Here is a 20,801-nt window from a genome sequence, read left to right as displayed (position 1 = left end):
TTTTAGAATGTCCTGCCATCTTATCTTTACCTATTAACATAATGGTTAAGTAAGTCCTAGTATAGTCATTCAGAGAAAAATTATGCAGTCCTTTAAAAAAAGAAAACTCTGATGTAGAATTATATATTTTAATGTATGGGGAAAGTGTTTATCTGACCACGCTTGTTCATGAACTTAAAACTCTGTGTGTATGTGGTGTATGTAAAAGAAAATAAAATGGAAAGATTAGAGAATAAAATAAAACCCAAATGGATCTAAACATCAAAGAAACCCTGATTATTTTAGTAGTTATGAAAGAAATAAGAAATGAAGTAATGATCATTATACCTTATAGACAGTACATGTATGAATTTCAAAATTTAGAAATGATGGGAAAAGTATATACAAACATTTAAGCATTGGTTATTTCTGGTTGATATAATCAGATTATTATTTCTTCTGGCTTAATCTGTAATTTAAAATTTTCTTCCAATATCCCTGTATTACTTCTGAAATTTTAAAAGTTAACACATAATTTAAATAGCTAGTCTTTCAAAATTCATGTTTTATCTATCTAAGCATTGCAATTTGTGTATACTGAATGTATAGCGTTTTCCATATTATAACTGAATAACAGAAGACGTTCTGTCCCTTGGTTGGTTATCAGCCCTTGTTCTAAACTTTGTGGCGTTTAACATAGTCCAGTAATTATAGTAGTAGCCCTAAATATGTTTACTGTAAGGAAAATACAACAGTGAGTCAAGGTAGAGTCCTTAAGAGGTTTTATAATCTTGATTGCATATTATACATTTTAATTCCCCGCAGTGGTTTATCGAATCGTTTCTAATTATAACCAATAGCAACAGGTTGTACAAAAAAACTTCCAGTATCCTAAAGCAAATGCCTCCTTCTCAGCGGCTGCAGACAAAACAAAGCAGGTTATTAAATGCTCTGAGGTATGCAGGCCATTTATTTTATTTTTATTCTCAAAGTGCTTTGAACAAAGAAACACGGGAAACGAGGATTTAGTATAGTTAAGCTTTGTTTCTGATATGGTCTATTTTTACTTTTATGGTAGTTTCACCATTTCACCTTTACGAACTTAATTTCCTTTTTATGAAGGACTAAAGTTAATAAATTTATGCCAGACTCCTCTGTTTGCCATGCCCTGTGCTAGAGACTTCCATCTTAGTCTTGCAACAGGCTTTCCAAGAAGCCATTCCTGACTCCATTTCACAAAAAAAAAGGGGAACTGGGGGCAGTTTAAGAAACATGTCCAAATTCATAAAAACTAAGTCTTGGCTGTTTTCAAGCCTAAGGATATTCAGAGTATTTGAATTCTCTAAATTGATTCCTCTTACAGGGTAAAAAAAATCCAGGGCAAAAAACATTCTAAATCTGAGTCCAGAACAGCAGTGCTCCTTGGTAATTTTTTTTTTTCTTCCCAAACATGCACAGATAGTTTATAAACTATGAACTCACCATACCCCCACATCACACAGCAAGTAGCAGAGGAGTTGAGTAATTTGCACCTTTCTAAAATTACTGAGCTCTACATACACACAAAAAGTTACTGCCAAACTTAATACAAAGAATTGTATTCATCCACTCCCGCCCTGCCCAACCCCACCCCCCCTCCCCCGTGGGTTTTTGAGAAGCTCAGCATTGTCTATTAATGGCAGCGGGGGCAGGGCTGTATTTGTTCCACTCAATTGTTTATAATTTCCTAGAGAAGCATTACTCTTCAAAATTTAAGTTTGGGACATGTTATTTCCTACAAATTACGCCACTTCTCCTTTATTTCAGGCAGCTGTCACATTTCTTTTTTTCATTTCCTCCCTATGCATCGTGTATTTTAAATTCCTTTCACTTTTTTACACCTCTTACTTCAATTTGACACTTTATATACATCCTTACCTTCTGTCTAAGGCATCTTGCTTTCATTTTTAAAAGTGATGTACCCAGGATAATGCTGCCCTCTCGATCTATCTTTCGTTTAAATAAGGCTATGTATCTTTTTTTTCAGGTGAGAATATACAGTGCAAAAGAAAATAAAAAAAGAACAGTTCACCCTGCGAATCGGTGAATCACTAGTCTAGTCTTATTAGGAACACGATACATTTTTCTTCTGAGGTTTGGGAGTTTAGTTTTTCTACAGTTTCAGAAATATAATGTTAAGAGGGAGACACTATACTTTAAAGGCCTGGCTATTTTATAAGTACTATAGATATTACCTTTTCAAACAGAGGGGAAAAGATTGTAATGTGAGGATGCCTGCATGAAATCATTGATTTTTTTTTTCCCCCAAATAGCAGTGTAAGTTTACACTTACATGAAAACAAGCAAGCTGCTAAGCTTTCTAGCTATATCTGGAATGAATGTAATTATTACTCAAGGTCAACATTTTGCATTTCCCTCGATTGAACCGTAGTTTATCACACAAAGTGAGGATTTTTTTTCTATCTGTTAATAGTTCATTGCTTCTTCTTTTGTTATTCATCCTTTCTGGAGTATTAAATCATGTTTTTGTTTATTTCTTTCTCTGCCCTTCCAATCTGGGATGGTGAAGATGAGTTGTTGGGTTTTTTTAAGCTGAGATGTAGTTGACATAACAACCTCACATTAGTTTCAGGTGTACAACGCAACGATTGGATATTTGTATCTCTTGCGAAATGCTTACCACACTAAGTCTAGTTACCATCCGGCACTGCACATAAGGATGGGATTTCTCTTCCGTGTTTCCCTTAGGTGGCTGGAGAGAGATACGTCTACAAATTTGTATGTGATCCAGAAGCCCTCTTCTCCATGGCCTTTCCAGATAATCAGCGCCCACTGCTGAAGACAGACATGGAGCGTCATATCAACGAAGAGGACACGGTGCCTCTGTCCCACTTTGACGAGAGCATGGCCTATATGCCAGAAGGGGGCTGCTGCAACCCTCACCCCTATAACGAAGGCTACGTGTATTAACACAAGTGACAGTCAAGGGCCTCCTCGCGCCTCTCCTCTTTTGCGAGATGCAGAGAATCTCTGAATTCTCTTCAATCTTTGTCTGATTTTTGTTGTTTGTATTTTATTTTTAAATAATAATACACAAAAAGGGGCTTTTCCTGTTGCATTATTCTATGGTCTGCCATGGACTGTGCACTTTATTTGAGAGTGGGTGGGAGTAATCTAAACATTTATTCTGTGTAACAGGAAGGTAATGGGTGAATGGGAGGGGGGGATTGGGGGATTACTTTTTACTTAGGCTTGGGGTGGGGTCCTACAGGTTTTAAGTATGATGAAGCTCTATCATGTTGATTTGATTTCATAACAACCTAGAAAATGTTCATTTCCTCTGGGTGTCTATAGTACACAGTTAATTCACATTGTGTAAATATCCACTTGGAGACTATTTGCCTTGGGCATTTTCCCCTATCATTTCTGAGTCTCTGCAAGGTGTACAAAAAAAAACTACTGTAAAAGGCAGTTCAATTGTTAGAAATGACTGTTTTTGCACCTCTTGTAAAAAGGTATCTAGAGATTGCATTTGCTGCTTTTTGTTTCGTTTTGCTTTACATATGACTCTTAGAGGATAACCATAAGATGGGTAATTCTCTCTGAAGTTGAGTAATCACCATGACTGTAAATGAGGGGCACAATTTTGGACTCTGGCTCCAAACTGAGTCACAGGCCAGTAGCAGTATACGTATCTGGTGCCACCTTGCTCTTTAGATACAAATCATACTGTTGTTAAAGTATTTTGAAGCTCATTTCAGTTAAATAATGATATTTTTCATGGTCCTTTGAGATCTTCATTTAAATGGTAAATCTGGGATCACAACGAAGCAAAAAATATCTGTCTCCTTTCGCTTCCTTCAGTACATAAAAACATTATTTAATCAATAAGAATTAACTGTACTAAATCACATAATATGCTGTTCTAGATACAGCAAGCACTCCTTAAGAAAAATATCCAATACACTAAATAGGTACTATAGTAATTTTTAGACATGGTACCCATTGATATGCATTTAAACCTTTTACTGCTGTGTTATGTTGAAACATATATAAATATTAGATAATGCTAATGCTTCTGCTGCTGTCTTTTCTGTAATATTCTCTTTCATGCTGAATTTACTATGACCATTTATAAGCAATGCAGTTAACTACAGATAGCATTTCAGGACAAAATAGATGACTCGAACCATTTATTGCTTAAAAAATAGCTTATGCCATGCTATGCTATAAGCAGCTTTTATGCACATTGACAAAATGAAGAGTAAGCTTCAGCTTGCTAAGGGAAACTGTGGAAAATTTTGTAACTTTTGGTGAAATGGAAAATTATTTACAAACTGTCAAAGAATATGAGGAAGTTGCTGTATGACATAGTGCTGGCGCTGGTACTATCCATCATCTTGTTTTGGACGCTCGTGTAAATGTGATTGGATTGTTTGAAAGAAGATTTAAAGATTTAAAGTTTCAAAGGTTTTTGTTTTGGTTTTGTTTTGCATTTGGAGAAAATACTGAAATTAGGGTATAACAAAGCCGTAAGTAAATGGTGGTGGTACAGTATCTCTGAAGAGCTTGCTAAAATAATTCAAGCAAGAAACACGAATTTTGTTCACTCCATCAATATCCCAGAGGAACAAAAAATTTTAAAGAGTCAGTAGCAAAATTTTTAAAAAGTCCTAAACACAAAGCCAAAATTGACTTATAAAAGCTTTTCATGATGAACACAGGGAAAATTGTTGAAAGATGATCTCCTGGCTACCCATTTTCCAACATGACATGGATCACAACTCATGTCTTTAAATTGAACAGTTATTGGGAAACCCACATACCATAATCAATACTACTCACATTTAATCCTACAAAAAAAATTCTAATTTCAACACATCTATGTAACCTGTGATTTCAAGGCTTGTTCTACATTTACATTATATAGCATTAGGCCCATTATGGGCTAATAAATATGCCTTAAAAATCAGAACTTTTTCCCCCCACTTTGCTCATGTGGCCATTTACAGCACGTAGAATAAAAACAGATTTTAAAATATTCAGCTAAAGTTTTACTGGAAAGAGAATTGACACATTTGGAGAAATTGAAGGGGAAATTGAAAGTGGATACTTGAAATATGATCTAAGTGAAAATTATATTGAGTATTCTTTTTTTTTCTCTTATTTTAAAACTTCTAGTTCTAGTTTGACAGTGAGAAAATTGGGCTATGAGTTATTTTAAGGAATCAAGGAAGAATTGGTATTGATTATATAATATTTAAGGACAAATTATATATTTTGCTGTTTACGGTACTAACGCACTGAATGCAGTAAGTAATTGGCCAACATTAAGTATATTTCTCATACAGAAGGGTTCAAGACATTACATTATAAACTCTTGGGAAATGTATCTAAATTTTTTTTTTTTGGTTCTGTTCTTATTCTACTTTTTGTTTGGTTGTATTCTTATTTTCAGATAGATTAATAAATCTGGCAGCTGATTTCTGCAAGATTCTTGTGTTTTGAATTTCTAATTGAATTGGCTATTCAAACATAGAAATCAACAACATAACATTTTCCTTCAACTTGGTAAAGGAAAATAAAAGAATTACCTCCCCTCATGTTTGCTGCCTTTTGATGTTAATACCCAAAAGACTAATTACAACAAAGAATGTCACCTCTCCAATAACTAATGAAAGATGATTTTCTTTAAGTTATGCCTACAAAAATGCTTAAAAATAAAAATTCACACAGCTAACAGTGCAGAGCAGTTTTCTCAAATTATAGAAAGTTCTTGGGGGTCACTTAATTGAAACTCCTTTTTATAGATTTTTATCAGTTTCCTGTAGATGCTATAACAAATTACTACAAGTTTAATAACTTAAAGCAACACAAATTTATCCTCTTTTAGTTCCAGAGATCAGAAGTCCAAAATGAGTCTAAAGGGGCTAAAATCAAGGTGTTTGTAGGGCTGGTTCCTTCTGGAGGAAGCCCATCCTTACTTCTACTTTTAGAAGCTGTTGTCATTTCTGGCTCCTGGCTCCTGCCTTCCTTACTCCAATCTCTGCTTCTGTGGTCACATCTCTTTTTCCTCTACTGTAGTCAAATCTTCCTTGGCCTATCTCTTATAAGTATATCTGTGATTACATTTAGGGTCTACCCAGATAACGCAGGATAATCTCCCCATCTCAAGATCTTTAACTTAATCACATCTTTGACGTCCCTTTTGCCAGGTAAGTTATCATTCACAGGGATCAGGACACAGGTAAGGGGCATGGAGGAAAAGGGGTGGCTGTTATTCAGCTTACCACACAGATGAAGACATTGTGTATTAAAAATACTGATTGACTTACCTATGGACAAAAATGTTCTTATTGATGGATCTAGGGTGAGAAATTACTGAAGAACATTTTTGTTTACCATTGAGATGGTCTCACTTTACTCTGGTCTCACTTTACTCTGCATAAAAGGTAATGAAGGCATTCTATGTTAAAGTTCACCTACTCCATTAAAGCATCTGATAATCACATAGAGCTTTTAGATTATTTAATTCCCCCACATGTAAAAATTATGTAATGAGAGAAAAATATAGTGTGATAATTACAGAGTTATAGCACAGTTAATTATGTTATCCAAGTCGGATTTTTTTTTAATATAAAATTTGATGCTAGTATGGGTTGTTACTCTACAGCCTTAACATCTACAAGTTATTACTGTTTAAGAAAGAATGATATGTGGAATATGTTTGTTACTCAAAAGAGCAATTTTAAAATATGAGTCAACTTATGTTTATATGACAAGGAAAGAAATCTATTACCAGATGTCTTAGCATTTGGCCAGATCATAGGTGCTTCTAAAATGAATGTTCTATCAGGTAGCATTTTCAGAGCGTATAATGACAAAACATTACAGAGGGGGAGACCATTTGAATGTTTCTTACTTGGTATCTCAAAAGAGAAAAACTGAAATTTGAAAATAAGAAATGAGTGAGCTATTTTCCAGTTGCAGTTTTATATGGGGAAGGGGAAAAATAGAATTGTAAGAAAAAAATAAAGATGGGTAAAAATAAAAGAAGGAAGTTGAAGGCAAATGAACATATTGAGCAATTGTGATAAGAATTACATCAAAGCCAAGTTTCCATAAGATATCAGTGTTGGACATGATACTGAAGAATTCGGCTCAATTTACTCAGAACTCAACTAGTACATACTTTTAAGACTTAGCTTTTTTTTTTCTTCTTTTTTTTAATATATGAGACTTCTTTAGAAAGATTTATTTATTTAAAAAAATTTTTATGGAAAGATGTAGTTTAAGAAGAGGAGAATTTGATCAGAGTAGTGGATGCCTTTACTGAAAAATATTGACGATTTTAGAACGTTCCATTAAAAGTATTCATAGAATAGCTGTGGTTTATAAACTCATATGTAAGATAGGGTTTTTTTTTTTTCTTTTTCTTTTTGCATATAGACTCCAATATTCTTATTTAGTTCCATCCTAAAATTATGTTTCTATGGAGAAGAAATTATTAATTCACTTGGATATATTAAAATTATACTTACGGTTTGAGAAAACATTCCATGAAGTTAATGTGATCATAGCAAACAAATATGCTCAAAATTTAAATCTAAAATAAAAGCCCAGAAGCTGAAAATATTGCACTATTGTGACCACTCTGGGAGGTGGCACATGTAAAACTGATAAATATCATCTAAGATGTTGACTTGCTTTGAATCATTTTAATCATTTAATTTATGACCAGTGTACTTGAGTAGTGTTTTGCCCTCCTGTCACTTCCCACGTGTTATTCTTTTTCTGGTAATTTAGGTCCCAGGACACCTGATAAATATTTTTCTAGTACTGTGTTCTAATCTCTTTCAATACATGGTTTCACTTAATCTGTTCAGCAGCTATAGCAGGAAGAAATTTTGGGAAAGGAACGATCTAAATTATTTCAGTGACTCCCATGTGCCAGCCAGGGTGCATACTTGACAGATGTTACTGTTTCCATCACTGACTGGCTTTGAGGAGAAGCTGAGGCTAAAGACAAAACCAGAATGTCGTTGTGTTCAAAATGTCATGTGATCACAGGCAAATTCATAAACGCTGCTCTTTTTTTTTGTAACCTGGACCTAGCTACTTTCTTGATTTAAATTTTAAATAACTAAAAAATGTATGTAAGTCTCTGCTCAGCTCAGAGAGGGACGCGGCGGCCGTGCAGGCCCCGGGGGACAACGCTGTAGGGGCAGGGGGCGGAGTTGGTCAGCAAAGCTCTGGAACTCCTGATCGCCAGAGCAGTTCAGGTAGCCCTGGAGGCGAGGGTGGTCACCGGGGCTCAGAAGGCCGGGGTGGGCCTGGCAGAGGAGCGGGGATGGAAGTAGCTGCCGCTGGTCCCAAGGGTGAGCCGGCACCGCGTGCCCTAGGACATGGTGGAGATGCAGCACCCGCGGCTGTAGGGCCTGGAAGTGGACTGCTGGTGTTCACACTCACAGTGCCTTTCCGACCCCCCTGGGGGTGGGGGCAGACATGCCCCGCAGATCTCTGATCCCAGATGCCTAATGCCACCAAGGCATGATGGTCTGCTGAAGACCTTGTCCTCTTCTGGATTTCCATCAATTCATTCCTGGATCAGCTTTCCCTGGTGATTCGGAATATTTGGTGCTTTGGGCCCCTGCCTCCCCAAAGGCTAGGCGGAGGAAAGGGGGCTGTGGCCTAACCTTGTGTCCCCTACTAGGGAAGGCATAGGGAACTCAAACTTAGAGTAACTGCCACTTTGTTATTTGGGTTTAATTTTTTGCCTCTACTGGCCCTTGGTATCTCTTGGTTCACTTGTTTTGTTTCCCTGCAGCTTGAGGAGTGGGATGCTTCAATGTTTATTACTGCAGAAAATAAAACTTAGCTACTAAAAAAAAAAAAAAAAAATTATGTAACAGTGACATTTTGCTGAAACACAGTCTTATTTAAAATGTATTTGTTTAAACATCTTTGATTAGTCTTTATAGAAAAATCTGAAAAAGAAATCAAGTACTACTTAAACAATAGCAATATCATAACATGAATTTTTTTTTTGAGTCTCTAAGCATTTAGAAATCAAAATGATTGATGTATCACTTTGGTTTTTCCACTGGAGGATACAGCTTAATGATCCCCAAAGAGACAGATCAACTTCTTCAGAATGTTGTAAACACTGCCCCCATGACTTACGCTATTAGACATGACTTCTGAAAGTAATAGATTGCCCAGAAAACTTTTAAAGCATGGCAGATTTGAAGTCACGTGATTCAGAAGAAGCAACAAATGAATTTTTAAAGTAGAACTGAAATCACAGCAACTATTTTCCAAAGAAATCTTAATTTTTAAAAACTATCACATTGTTTTAGAGGGGACTATGACATCTTATGTACGTTTAAATTTTCTGAACAGCCAGTAAAACTGTTTGTCCTATAGAAAATTTAATGTGAATTTAATTGACAGAAGACAAATATGGCACAAAAAGATGGGGAGAAAATAAGATAATGCATGTGGCATTACATTTTTAAAATTTTTATTTATTTATTTTCTTATTTAGTTTTTTGGCTGTGTCGGGTCTTAGCTGCCACACGCGGGATTTTTGTTGCGGCATGCAGGCTTCTCTGTAGTTGTGGTATGCTGGCTCCACGGCGTGTGGGCTCTGTAGTTTGCAGGCATGTGGGCTCTCGCTGAGGCATGAGCTCAGTAGTTGTGGCATGGGCTTAGTTGGCCCACAGCATGTGGGATCTTAGTTCCCCAACCAGGGATCGAACCTGCATCCCCCTGCACTGGAAGGCAGATTCTTTACCACTGGACCACCAGGGAAGTCCTGACATTACATCTTAAACTGCACAATGCTCTCCTACTTTTAATACTTGAGAAATATTTTACTTGATATTTAAAAATATTAAATTCTTTAAATTTTTTCTATTTAAAAATGTTGTAGTAAAATATATGTAACATAAAACTTGCCATTTTAACCATTTTTAAGTGTGCGCTTCAGTGGCATTAATGACATTCTCAGTGTTGTGCAACCATCACCACTAGTATTTCCAATCCATTTAGATTATTTTATTCTTAAAGTATTTAAAAAAATACTATAGGAGATACTTTGTTATATATTAGAATTAGAAATGTAAAAAATGTAACCTTATGCTTTCTAGTAGTTCACATTACTTGTAGTTCCTTTATTAATAGGTTGGCCTTGATTTCATACTGTAGTTTAATAGCGTTATTAAAGAAAAAAAAGAACTTTATGTATAAACACTATTTCTACAAAGTCCCAATGATTGCAGGGAAAAAAAGTTCATTTAGACAAGGAGCTTACCGGATGCTTTGAAAATAACTCAGTTATGTACATCTATGTTAACAAATAAAAACGGCCCAGAACCTTAAAACAAACTACATCAAACAGAGAACTGATCTTTTGCACTCTTGTTTCTTTAGTTTGAATGGACAGATTTGATTAACACATCATAAAGACACAAACATACTGAAGCTATGCTCTTTAATACAGTGATAATTTCAGGTAACTTTTTTAAGGAAAATATTCCCAAACAGAAACATGTGAGATTTAATAAAAGTACTGAATTAATGTGAAATCAGGTTAACAAGATACACTGGGCATCACGCCACCACCCCCTCACCAAACACTAAGAACTTGCTAAATTAAAACAGAAATTGAATATTTTTCTGTGACTTTTCAAATCTCATATATTCCTTTCAAAATCTGTCCCCTGAAATATGGTGCTTAATCACAAGGTGACTTGTTTATAATCATTCACTTATAGAGTAAATTTTGGTTTATTATTGAAAGCACAGCATCTGAAGAGAGAAGTCTATTATTTATTTTTTCCTCAGATATATAATGCCAGGCCCAAATGTGATAACATTCCACATCTGTTTGTTGATTTTTGTCTGTTTCATGAAGAGCTTGTTTGCAGGTGTAACAAATCACCCATAAAATTGCCATTTCAATTATTTCATATGCCAACATTTGAAATTCACCATCACGAAAATTATGAAGGACTTCCCTGGTGGTCCGGTGGTAAAGAAGCCGCCTTACAATGCAAGGGACGCAGGTTCGATCCCTGGTCAGGGAACTAAGATCCCACATGCTGTGGGGCAACTAAGCCCACATCCCACAACCCACACACCTCAACAAGAGTCCACGTGCCCTGGAGCCTGCGCCCCACAACTAGAGAAGAGAAAATCCTCACGCCACAACTAGAGAGAAGCCCACGCACCAAAATGAAGAGCCCGTGCGCCGCAACTGAGACCCGATGCAGCCAAAAATAAATAATAAATAAATCTTAAAAAATAATAAATAAATAAATAAATCTTTTTAAAAAGTTATGAAATAGAATCAACCGAAAAAAGAATTCTTCCCTGGAATTTACTGTTTAGTTATTTTTGTAAAAATTTGTGATCATGTAGAAATCCTGAGGCAGTTTTCCAAAACCAAAACAAGGAGAATATGAAAATAAATATTTGGATAATTTAGATCTCAAAGGAGAAATACATTGCTCACTAATTTATTCATTAAATGAGTATTAACTCACTCATATTAGAACAGACTTTGGATTATTCATTTCAATTTGTTCTTTGTTGGGAAATCCATGATTTCATCCCTCAAAAATCCCCAATTATGAATCTTCTACAAATGGTCTTAAACATTGCTATAAAATCAGTTGATTGTGTACTTACTGTAATTAAGTACCCTACCCCATAAGTAGACTCTATGGAGGATGTAGTAGATTTATAAAGCGATCCCTGCCCTCAAACTACATAAGGACTAACCCACGTGAATCTAACCCACACTTAGAGAACTACATATGATATATCAGTTAGGCTGAAATAATCCATTATTTAGTGCATAAAGTCTGTGGAGAAGGAGTACGGTAACGAAGTGGTCTTTAAAATGCTAGTGACAGTGGGAAGCAGGGATACTTTTATTCAAATATAATGAGTGTTTCAGGTCAATCATGCCTGTTGCTATAAAATGAAGCTTTCAGTTAATCACTACATGCAAGTCTATGTGGCCCATCATGGACAAGAATGCTGAACATTTAACTGAAATTCAAGGCAGGGCAGACTACTGACTCATTAACTTCCAGACTGTCTTGACCCTGAGAATGTTGCCTAAAAGCATTTATCAAATGCCCACTTGCTGTGTATGTGTATCCTAGTAGCAAGAAAATAATCATCAATTCTATTCAGGTCACTATTACTGAAATCAAAGATTACCAACTATCGTTCCATTCTTGCATTACTTTACTCAAGATTCAGAGCCCAGGAGAGAGAACCCAAGGGTTTGCCCTTTGTGTCCTCACCCTTTGCCGGTAAAAGGGCATGGAATCTTACAGTCCCATCAAGCCCTTGCATGCTGGATGAGAAGTAATTCCCTCAAGTAACTGGCATAAACAAGAAGTAGAATTGCTAGCTGGGGGTGTTCAGTCTTTCTCAAAGTCCCTAAAAATAATATTATCTTCCATCTTCAGAATGGGAAAACTGCTGAATATAGAATGTCCTTTTGTTCTTCCATTTCCTTCAAGAGTATTTTGATTCCTATAGGTCCTTAAGCCTGCTGACATGGTAATGTGCATAAAAGCAGTGATTAGCAGAACTGGACGTATTTACCAAGTTCTAGAAAGAGTATAATCTAAGAGGAATAACGATGAGAACAAACCAATATGCATATAGGACAGGTACTACATTAGTTCACTGGGGCTGCCGTAACAAAGTAGCATCAACAGGGTGGTTTGAACAGCAAGAAATGTATTATTCTCAAGTTCTGAGGCTAGACCTCCAAAATCAAGGTTTGGCAGGGTTGGTATCTTCTATGGAGCTCAGTCTGTTGCAGGTCCCTCTCCTTGGCTTCTAGCTGTTCTTCTGTTTCCCCATTTCTCTTCATATCGTCTTCCCCTGCATCTGCCCTCTGTGTTCATTTTCTCCTTTTCAGGATACTGGTCATATAGGGTCAGGGCTCACCCTAATGACCTCACTTTAACTTACGTCTGTAAAGACGCTGAAAACCATGGTTAAATCCATTTCACCTGCCTTTACTAATCAAGGCCATTTTAAGATTTGCATGCCCTCCAGGCCGCAGGTAGCCTTAATGATAGTTGTTTGCCTGAATTGTTTTCTAGGAACTTGGTGTCAGCTGCCTCTAAATCAATCTGAATCTAAGACCCTCCAACTGGGCATGCGCTAGCGTCCTCTCGGTGACCTGAACTGACAGAGGCCTGTAGCTTAGTTACGCCTGCGCAGAACCACACACCTTCCTCCAATCACCTTTCCCCATGCTCCCCAGGCCTCAAACCGCCGTGCTTTCTCATTTGTTATCCCATCGGTACACGGAGCCCCTTGCCTTCAGGGAAGGCGGAAGGCGGAAGGCGGCTTTGGATTCGTTTTCCTGCTCCTCGCTGGACTGCCTTGCGAGTAGACGCTCTCTTCTCTGCAAACCTCGGTGTCTCAGCGCTTTGACTTGACAGGTAAGACGAGCCTGGCTCGGTAGCAATCTCATCTCCAAGTAAGGTCACTTTCAGACCTGTTGCAGTTAGGACTTCACGTTTCTTTTTGGGGGAGAACACAATTCAACCCGTAGCAAGGTATGGTCAAGCGAAAGTGAAAGAATCCATTAAATGAAATTATTATCCATTACATGTGAGATTTAAGCTTAAGAGAGAAATTACAACGGTATCTTTCTTATATTACATGGACTAATGTGGATAAAGATATTGCATAAATATAACCAAGGCATTGCCCTTTATTTTCAATGAGGATGTTCAAAATAAATTTTATTTTCATCGTCCTCTTGTCCCACTACCAATGAACACTTTTCCTAAAAAAACAGGAGAATAGAAGTAAAGGGATTGCTCACATAATAAAATGAAAATCTAATAAGAAATTGTAGGGGGACTTCCCTGGCGGTCCAGTGGTTAAGACTCTGTGCTTCCAATGCAGGGGGTGCAGGTTTGGTCCCTGGTCGGGGAACTTAACATCCCACCTGCTGCAAGGTGCAGGCAAAAAAAAAAAAAGAAGAAAAAGTGGTACCCTAAAATAATTAGTATGTTGTTTCTGTTCTCTGGTTTTTAAGACCTAGAAACTTGCTCTGTGCTAGGAGAAAAAAATCTATGAACAAAAACACTGTAAACTTTTCTAGGCTAAAATGAGAAGTTAGATGAGGAAATTTGCGTTGAGCACTACTTATAATTTAAGGACCATCGAGCAACAAGCAGCCTGGGTTTACACAGAGCAAATCATGCCAAACAAACCTGATTGCTTTTTTTATTGAATTACAAGATTAGTGGATGTATGCAAAGTGGGAGATGTAATACATTTGGATTTTAGCAAAACATTTGTTACAGCGTCTCATGAACTCTGAAATGAATTCAAAGAGTCAGGAATATTAACACTGAGGTAAGGAATAGAAATTCAATGAAGGATTGCAAAGAAAAAGAAGTCATAATCAACCATGATATGGCAGCCTGGGAACACATCATTATAGGTACTACAGCGATCACAGGATTTATTCAGTTCATATTAACATTCATACAGCTTTCTCAGGCTTGATAAAAAGAAATGGAATAAAGGATTCAGAATGCACCCCATGATTTCAGGCCGTATGTACAGTCAATACAGATTTGGGGGAAGGAGAAAATAGCCTCAAACGTTTTTGATGCCTTTAAAAATAGTTATTTATACCACTGGATCATTTAATTCACTTAATGCTCCAAGATTTTGTTGTGATGCTATTATTTGATCCCTTTCCTGTGTCTCAAGATGAGCCAGTTTTTTGTTTTTTTTTTTTTTTTTTGCGGTACGCGGGCTTCTCACTGTTGTGGCCTCCCCCGCTGCGGAGCACAGGCTTCAGACGCACAGGCTCAGTAGCCATGGCTCACGGGCCCAGCCGCTCCGCGGCATGTGGAATTTTCCTGGACCGAGAGCACGAACCCGCGTCCCCTGCATCAGCAGGCGGACTCCCAACCACTGCGCCACCAGGGAAACCCGGGATGAGCCAGTTTTTGACATCATCCATATTCTTACGTAGGGTAAGTCATAGTGTACTTTAGTATAAGTCTGAATGGCCTTATACTAAAGATCAATGAAGAAGATAACACAAGCTCTCTTGGTTGCCCGACTTTTTAGCGTTCAGGAGACTTAAATCCCACCACCTGTGTGTGGACTTCACGTTAGATACCGCGCTCAAGGTGCAAGTTAAAAGGATACCTAATTAAGTAAATAGGAAGCAGTAGAAGCATTCCAATGAAATTCGCAGTTGATAGCTAAATTGGGAGGTGCTGCTAAAAGCAATGAGACCAGTAAAATTAAAGCTGGTCTTGTGGCACAGCTGAGAGATGTGTATGTCAAATGCAAAGCGCAAGAGTCGCTTGGAAAGGAGAAAAACATTCAGCAGAAATGCCGGAGGCGACAGGAAACAGCAAGTTGCACGTGAGTTTACAATGTCAGATATCACCCAAGGGATGTAGCAGAATGTTTGATTTATTAGATGAGTTTGAAAAAGATTCATCAGTTTCTAATACAATGCTAAAGTCCCTTCTGGAAGACTGAGCTTATTCCTTTTGGAAACATCCTTTTCCAGAATAAACAAAAAGGTACAGAGGGAAATCAGAGCATAGCAACAAAAATGATTATGAAGTGCAGGATAGTCTCACAATGAAAGATCAAAATGTGTATAGTATTGTTAAAAGGAAAAGGAATTACACAGTTAATCTCAGATGTATAATAATATCTGTTAAGGTGAGTAGTAAAAGAGAATCAGTATTTCCTAAAGAGCAGGAAAACAGTTGAAAAAACTGAGAATAAATTTATAACCACATTAATAAAAAATTAAAATCTTGAGAAGGGGAGACACTATATCTGAGAAAGTCTTCAAATTTCACCCTTTGATTAATTGACTTGAATATGCCAAAAAGTTAGAAATGCAATGGATTTCTTTTTGGTTATCAGATTTTTTAATTGAAGTATAGTTGATTTACAGTTTTAATTTTTGCTGTATACCAGAGTGATTCAGTTATACATATATAAATATACATACATTGTTTTTTCATATTCTTTTTCATTACGGTTTATCATAGGATACTGAATATTGTTTTCTGTGCTATATAGTAGGACCTTGTTGTTCATCCATTCAGTATATAATAGTTTACATCTGCTGATCCCAACCTCCCACTCCATCCCTTCCCCAGCCCCCTCGCCCTTGGCAATCACAAGTCTGTTCTTTATGTCCTTGATTCTGTTTCTGTTTCGCAGATAGGTTCATTTGTGTCATATTTTAGATTCCACATATAAGTGATATCATATGGTATTTGTCCTTCTGACTTACTTCACTTAGTATAATAATCTCTAGTTGCACCCATGTTGCTACAAATGGCATTATTTCCTTCTTTTTTTTATAGCTGAGTAATATTCCATTGTATATATGTACCACATCTTCTTTATCCATTCATCTGCCGATTGACATTTAGTTTGTTTCCATGCCTTGGCTATTGTGAATAGTGCTGCTATGAACACAGGGGTTCATGTATCTTTTTGGATTAGAGTTTTGTCTGGATATATGTGCAAGAGTGGGATTGCTGGGTCACGTGGTAGCTCTATTTTTAGTTTTCTAAGGAACCTCCATACTGTTCTCCATAGTGGCTGTATCAATTTACATTCCCACCAACAGTGCAGGAGGGTTCCCTTTTCTCCACACTCTCTCCAGCATTTATTGTTTGTAGACTTTTTAATAATGGCCATTCTGACCGGTGAGAGGTGATACCTCATTGTAGTTTTGATTTACATTTCTCTAATAATTAGTGATGTTGACCATTTTTCCATGTGCCTGTTGTCCATTTGTATTTCTTTGGAGAAATGTCTGTTTAGATCTTCTGCCCATTTTTCGATTGGGTTGTTTGTTTTTTTGTTGAGTTGTGAGTTGTTTGTACATTTTGGAAATTAAGCCCTTGTCAGCCTCATCATTTGCAAATATTTTTCCCATTTTGTAGGTTGTCTTTTCGTTTTGTGTATGGTTTCCTTTGCTGTGCAAAAGCTTGTAAGTTTGGTTAGGTCCCATTTCTTTATTTTAATTTTTATTTCTTGCAAATCAAAACTACAATGAGGTATCACCTCACACTGGTCAGAATGGCCATCACCAAAAAATCTACAAACAATAAATGCTGAAGAGGGTATGGAGAAAAGGGAACCCTCTTGCACTGTTGGTGGGAATGCAAATTGATATAGCCACTATGGAGAACAGTATGGAGGTTCCTTAAAAAACTAAAAATAGAACTACCATATGATCCAGCAATCCCACTACTGGGCATATACCTTGAGAAAACCATAATTCGAAAAGAGTGACGTACCACAGTGTTCATTGCAGCTCTGTTTACAATAGCCAGGACATGGAAGCAACCTAAGTGTCCATTGACAGATGAATGGATAAAGAAGATGTGCACATATATACAATGGAATATTAGTCAGCCATAAAAAGAAACGAAATTGAGTTATTTGTAGTGAGGTGGATGGACCTAGAGTCTGTCATACAGAGTCGAGTAAGTCAGAAAAAGAAAAATAAATACCATATGCTAATACATGTATATGGAATCTAAAAAAATAAGTGGTTCTGAAGAACCTAGGGGCAGGACAGGAATAAAGATGCAGACGTAGAGAATGGACTTGAGGACACGGGGAGGGGGGAAGGGTAAGCTGGGACAAAGTGACAGAGTGCATAGACATATATACACTACCAAATTGTAAAATAGTGGTAAGCAGCCACATAGCACAGGGAGATCAGCTCTGTGCTTTGTGACCACCTAGAAGGGTGGGATAGGGAGGGTGGGAGGGAGACGCAAGAGGGAAGGGGTATGGGGATGTATGTATACGTGTAGGTGATTCACTTCACTATACAGCAGAAACACAACATTGTAAAACAATTATATTCCAACAAAGGTGCTAAAAATTTTTTTTATTTCTGTTGCCTTGGGAGACTGACCTAAGAAAACATTGGTATGATTTATGTCAGAGTATGTTTTGCCTGTGTTGTCTTCTAGGAGTTACATGGTGTCATATCTTATTATGGTGTCATATCTTATAAGTTTTTAAGCCATTTTGAGTTAATTTTTGTGTATGGTGAGAGCGAGTGTTCTAACTTTATATATTTACATGCGGCTGTCCAACTTTCTCAACACAAGTTGCTGAAGATGCTGTTTTTCCTCCATTGTATATTCTTGTCTCTTTTGTCGAAGATTAATTGACCGTAGGTGTGTGGGTGTATTTCTGGGCTCTCTATTCTTTTACATAGATCCATATGTCTGTTTTTGTGCCAATACCACACTGTTTTGATTACTGTAGAGAAATGCAATGGATTTCTGAACAAGGGTTTGCCAAGAACTTAAGAATTTTCTTGACAAACTGAGAGATTCAATAACTTATTTGAATAAAAATTCAAATTCCAATACACATTTTTCATATATCCGTTATGACCATAACTATTGGATCTGCATGTCCTTTCCTTCCTTCCTTTCTCCCTTCCTTCCTCCCTCCCTTCCTCCCTTCCTTCCCCCCTCCCTTCCTCCCTTCCTTCCCCCCTCCCTTCCTCCCTTCCTTCCCCCCTTCCCTTCTTCTCCCTATCTCCCTTTCTCCCATCTTTCCTTCTTTGCTTCCTCCCTTCCTTCCTCCCTCCCTTCCTTTCTTTCTCCCTCTCTCCCTCTCTCCCCCCTCTTTCTTTCCTTCTTTTTCTCCTTCTTTCTTTTTCCCTTCCTTCCTTCCTTTTCTTTCTTTTTCTTTCTCCCTTCCACCTTCCCTCCCTCCTTCCCTCTTTCTCTTTCTTTCCTTCCTTTTTTCTTTTTTCCTCCCTCCCTCCCTCCCTCCCTCCCTCCCTCCCTCTCTCTCTGTCTTCTCTCTTCTCTCTCTCTCTCTCTCTTTCTCTCTCCCCCCCTCTTTCTTTCTCTCTCTCTCTCTCCCTCTCTCTCTCTCTCTTTTGGTATGATTAACCGTGTTTTTAAGTGGTTTGGGTGCTACCCTGGTTCTCAACCAGAACAGTGGGCATTTGGGCCAGACAATTCCTGAGCAGCACTCCCGTGCATTATAGCATGTATGGCATCTGCAACCCCCAGACACTACATGCCAGTAGGTCCTCCAGGACGATAACAGTCAAACCCTTACACACACACACACACACACACATTTCTGAGTTCCCCTAATGTCACCCTCTATCCCAGAAAAGTTCAAAAAAGTTTTAAGCACACTCACCATAGCAAACTCATTAATTAAGGTTTCCATATTTAGGTTTATTGTCATACCTGCTTGGGGAATTCAAGGGTCGGTGTCACAAGAACCTTGTATCAGTCAGGATATATTAGCTTGTGCTAAGTGGCTTACAAAAACAAAGTTTATTTTTCTGTCTACATATCCACCATAGGTCAGCTGCAGTCCTGTCGCAGACTTTGTTTTGATAGTGCAGTCTTAAGGCAGAACATTGATGGTTGATATGGCACAGGGAAAAAGAACATGGTAATCAGCTTCTGCTCTGAAGTTACACTAGCACTTCGGTTCATACTCATTGGCCGAAGGGTGTCACTTGCCCGTGCTTGAGTTCCAGAGAATGGGGATGTACAGCTTTTCTGCTGGGAGGGGCATTTAATATGAGTAAACAAACTGTCTTTGGCTCTTAATATTCTTTTTGAATTTCAAGGAAAATAACGTTGGAATTCATCATAAAATCTCCCATAGTGGAAATGACACCTTTAAACAAGGTGATGGTTGCTGCACTGATATTCATAGTAAAAATGTTAGGGAAACATGGAACAGAACTGCTTTGCATCTGGCCGTGCAGAGTTTTCTAGAGATGAGAGGGTCAAAATTACCACACCAGAACTTGTCTCACTGACTTCCTTACTCCTGTTACTGTGATATGTGTATTGTTGTGTTTATAAAACAAGTAATTCTTAATTACTTCAACATATTTATTGAATAAGCTCTGAAAATGAGAAACATAAAGAAGACACAGCTTCTCTTGAGGAAGTCAGTGTCGGAGGCAAGAAAGACACAGAGATCATTGTCTGTAATTCAATGTGTGAAATTTTATATTACAGATATCTAATAAGTATCTGAGTCCAGTTAGGCGAGCAGTTAATCCTGCTTGAATGTGGATATGGAGGCATCTTCATAGATGAAATGATGTAGGGCCCAAGCACGTAAATTTGGTGGATAATTTCAGGTAGATAATAGAGACTGGCATGTGAGGAGAGAGAGAGAGAAAATCTGGGATTGTCAGAATCTTCTGGGAACCTTTCTTAAGCTATGCATCCCCATCCCCCCACTCCCCATGACGCAACAGAAAAAAGCAGGAGATATGCTCATTCTGGTAAAACTTCCAAGGTGATTCTAATGCACGCACAACCCTTACGAATATCATCACCACCACCCTCCATGCTTTGATCCGCTCTCCAGTAGATCAACAACCCACCCAGCTGGGTTCTTTAACATTGGAATCACTTGGAGTTTTGTTTTAAAATAAAGATTCCTGAGTTTCAGATTCAGTAGGCCTGGGATAGGGCCCAGGAATCCTAATCCCATGTGATTCTACTATAAGTGATCCACCAACCTCACTTATGTGGGATATAGGACATGAGGAAGTATGCCTGGGGTTGAGGTTATTGGGAGATGCTGAAACTAGAGCTTGAAATTCTTCTGTGGAAAGATAAGGGGTTCAAACAGAAATAGAGACACAGACATAGAGAACAAACGTGTAGATACCAGGGGCGAAGGGAGGGGTCGGATGAATTGGGAGATTGGGATTGACATGTACACTATTGATACTATGTATAAAG

General features: G+C 37.7%; 1 protein-coding gene across 4 annotated transcripts in view; it reads left to right on the top strand.

The window, feature by feature from the left end:
- Positions 1 to 5,473, top strand: part of ETV1 (ETS variant transcription factor 1) — a 95,684-nt gene extending 90,211 nt beyond the window's left edge. For all 4 annotated transcript variants that reach the window (XM_032644022.1, XM_032644018.1, XM_032644020.1 and 1 more), the window contains one exon: positions 2,728 to 5,473. In XM_032644022.1, coding sequence (XP_032499913.1) covers positions 2,728 to 2,949 — 222 coding nt within the window. In that variant the 3' untranslated portion in view covers positions 2,950 to 5,473. The remainder of the gene's footprint in view (positions 1 to 2,727) is intronic.
- Positions 5,474 to 20,801: the final 15,328 nt, after the last annotated feature.

The sequence above is a fragment of the Phocoena sinus genome, chromosome 9, assembly GCF_008692025.1.
Source record: "Phocoena sinus isolate mPhoSin1 chromosome 9, mPhoSin1.pri, whole genome shotgun sequence".
In the NCBI taxonomy this organism is placed as follows: domain Eukaryota; kingdom Metazoa; phylum Chordata; class Mammalia; order Artiodactyla; family Phocoenidae; genus Phocoena; species Phocoena sinus.
The sequence above is the reverse complement of the archived record's forward strand: the minus strand, read 5'-3'. Positions and strand labels throughout refer to the sequence as shown.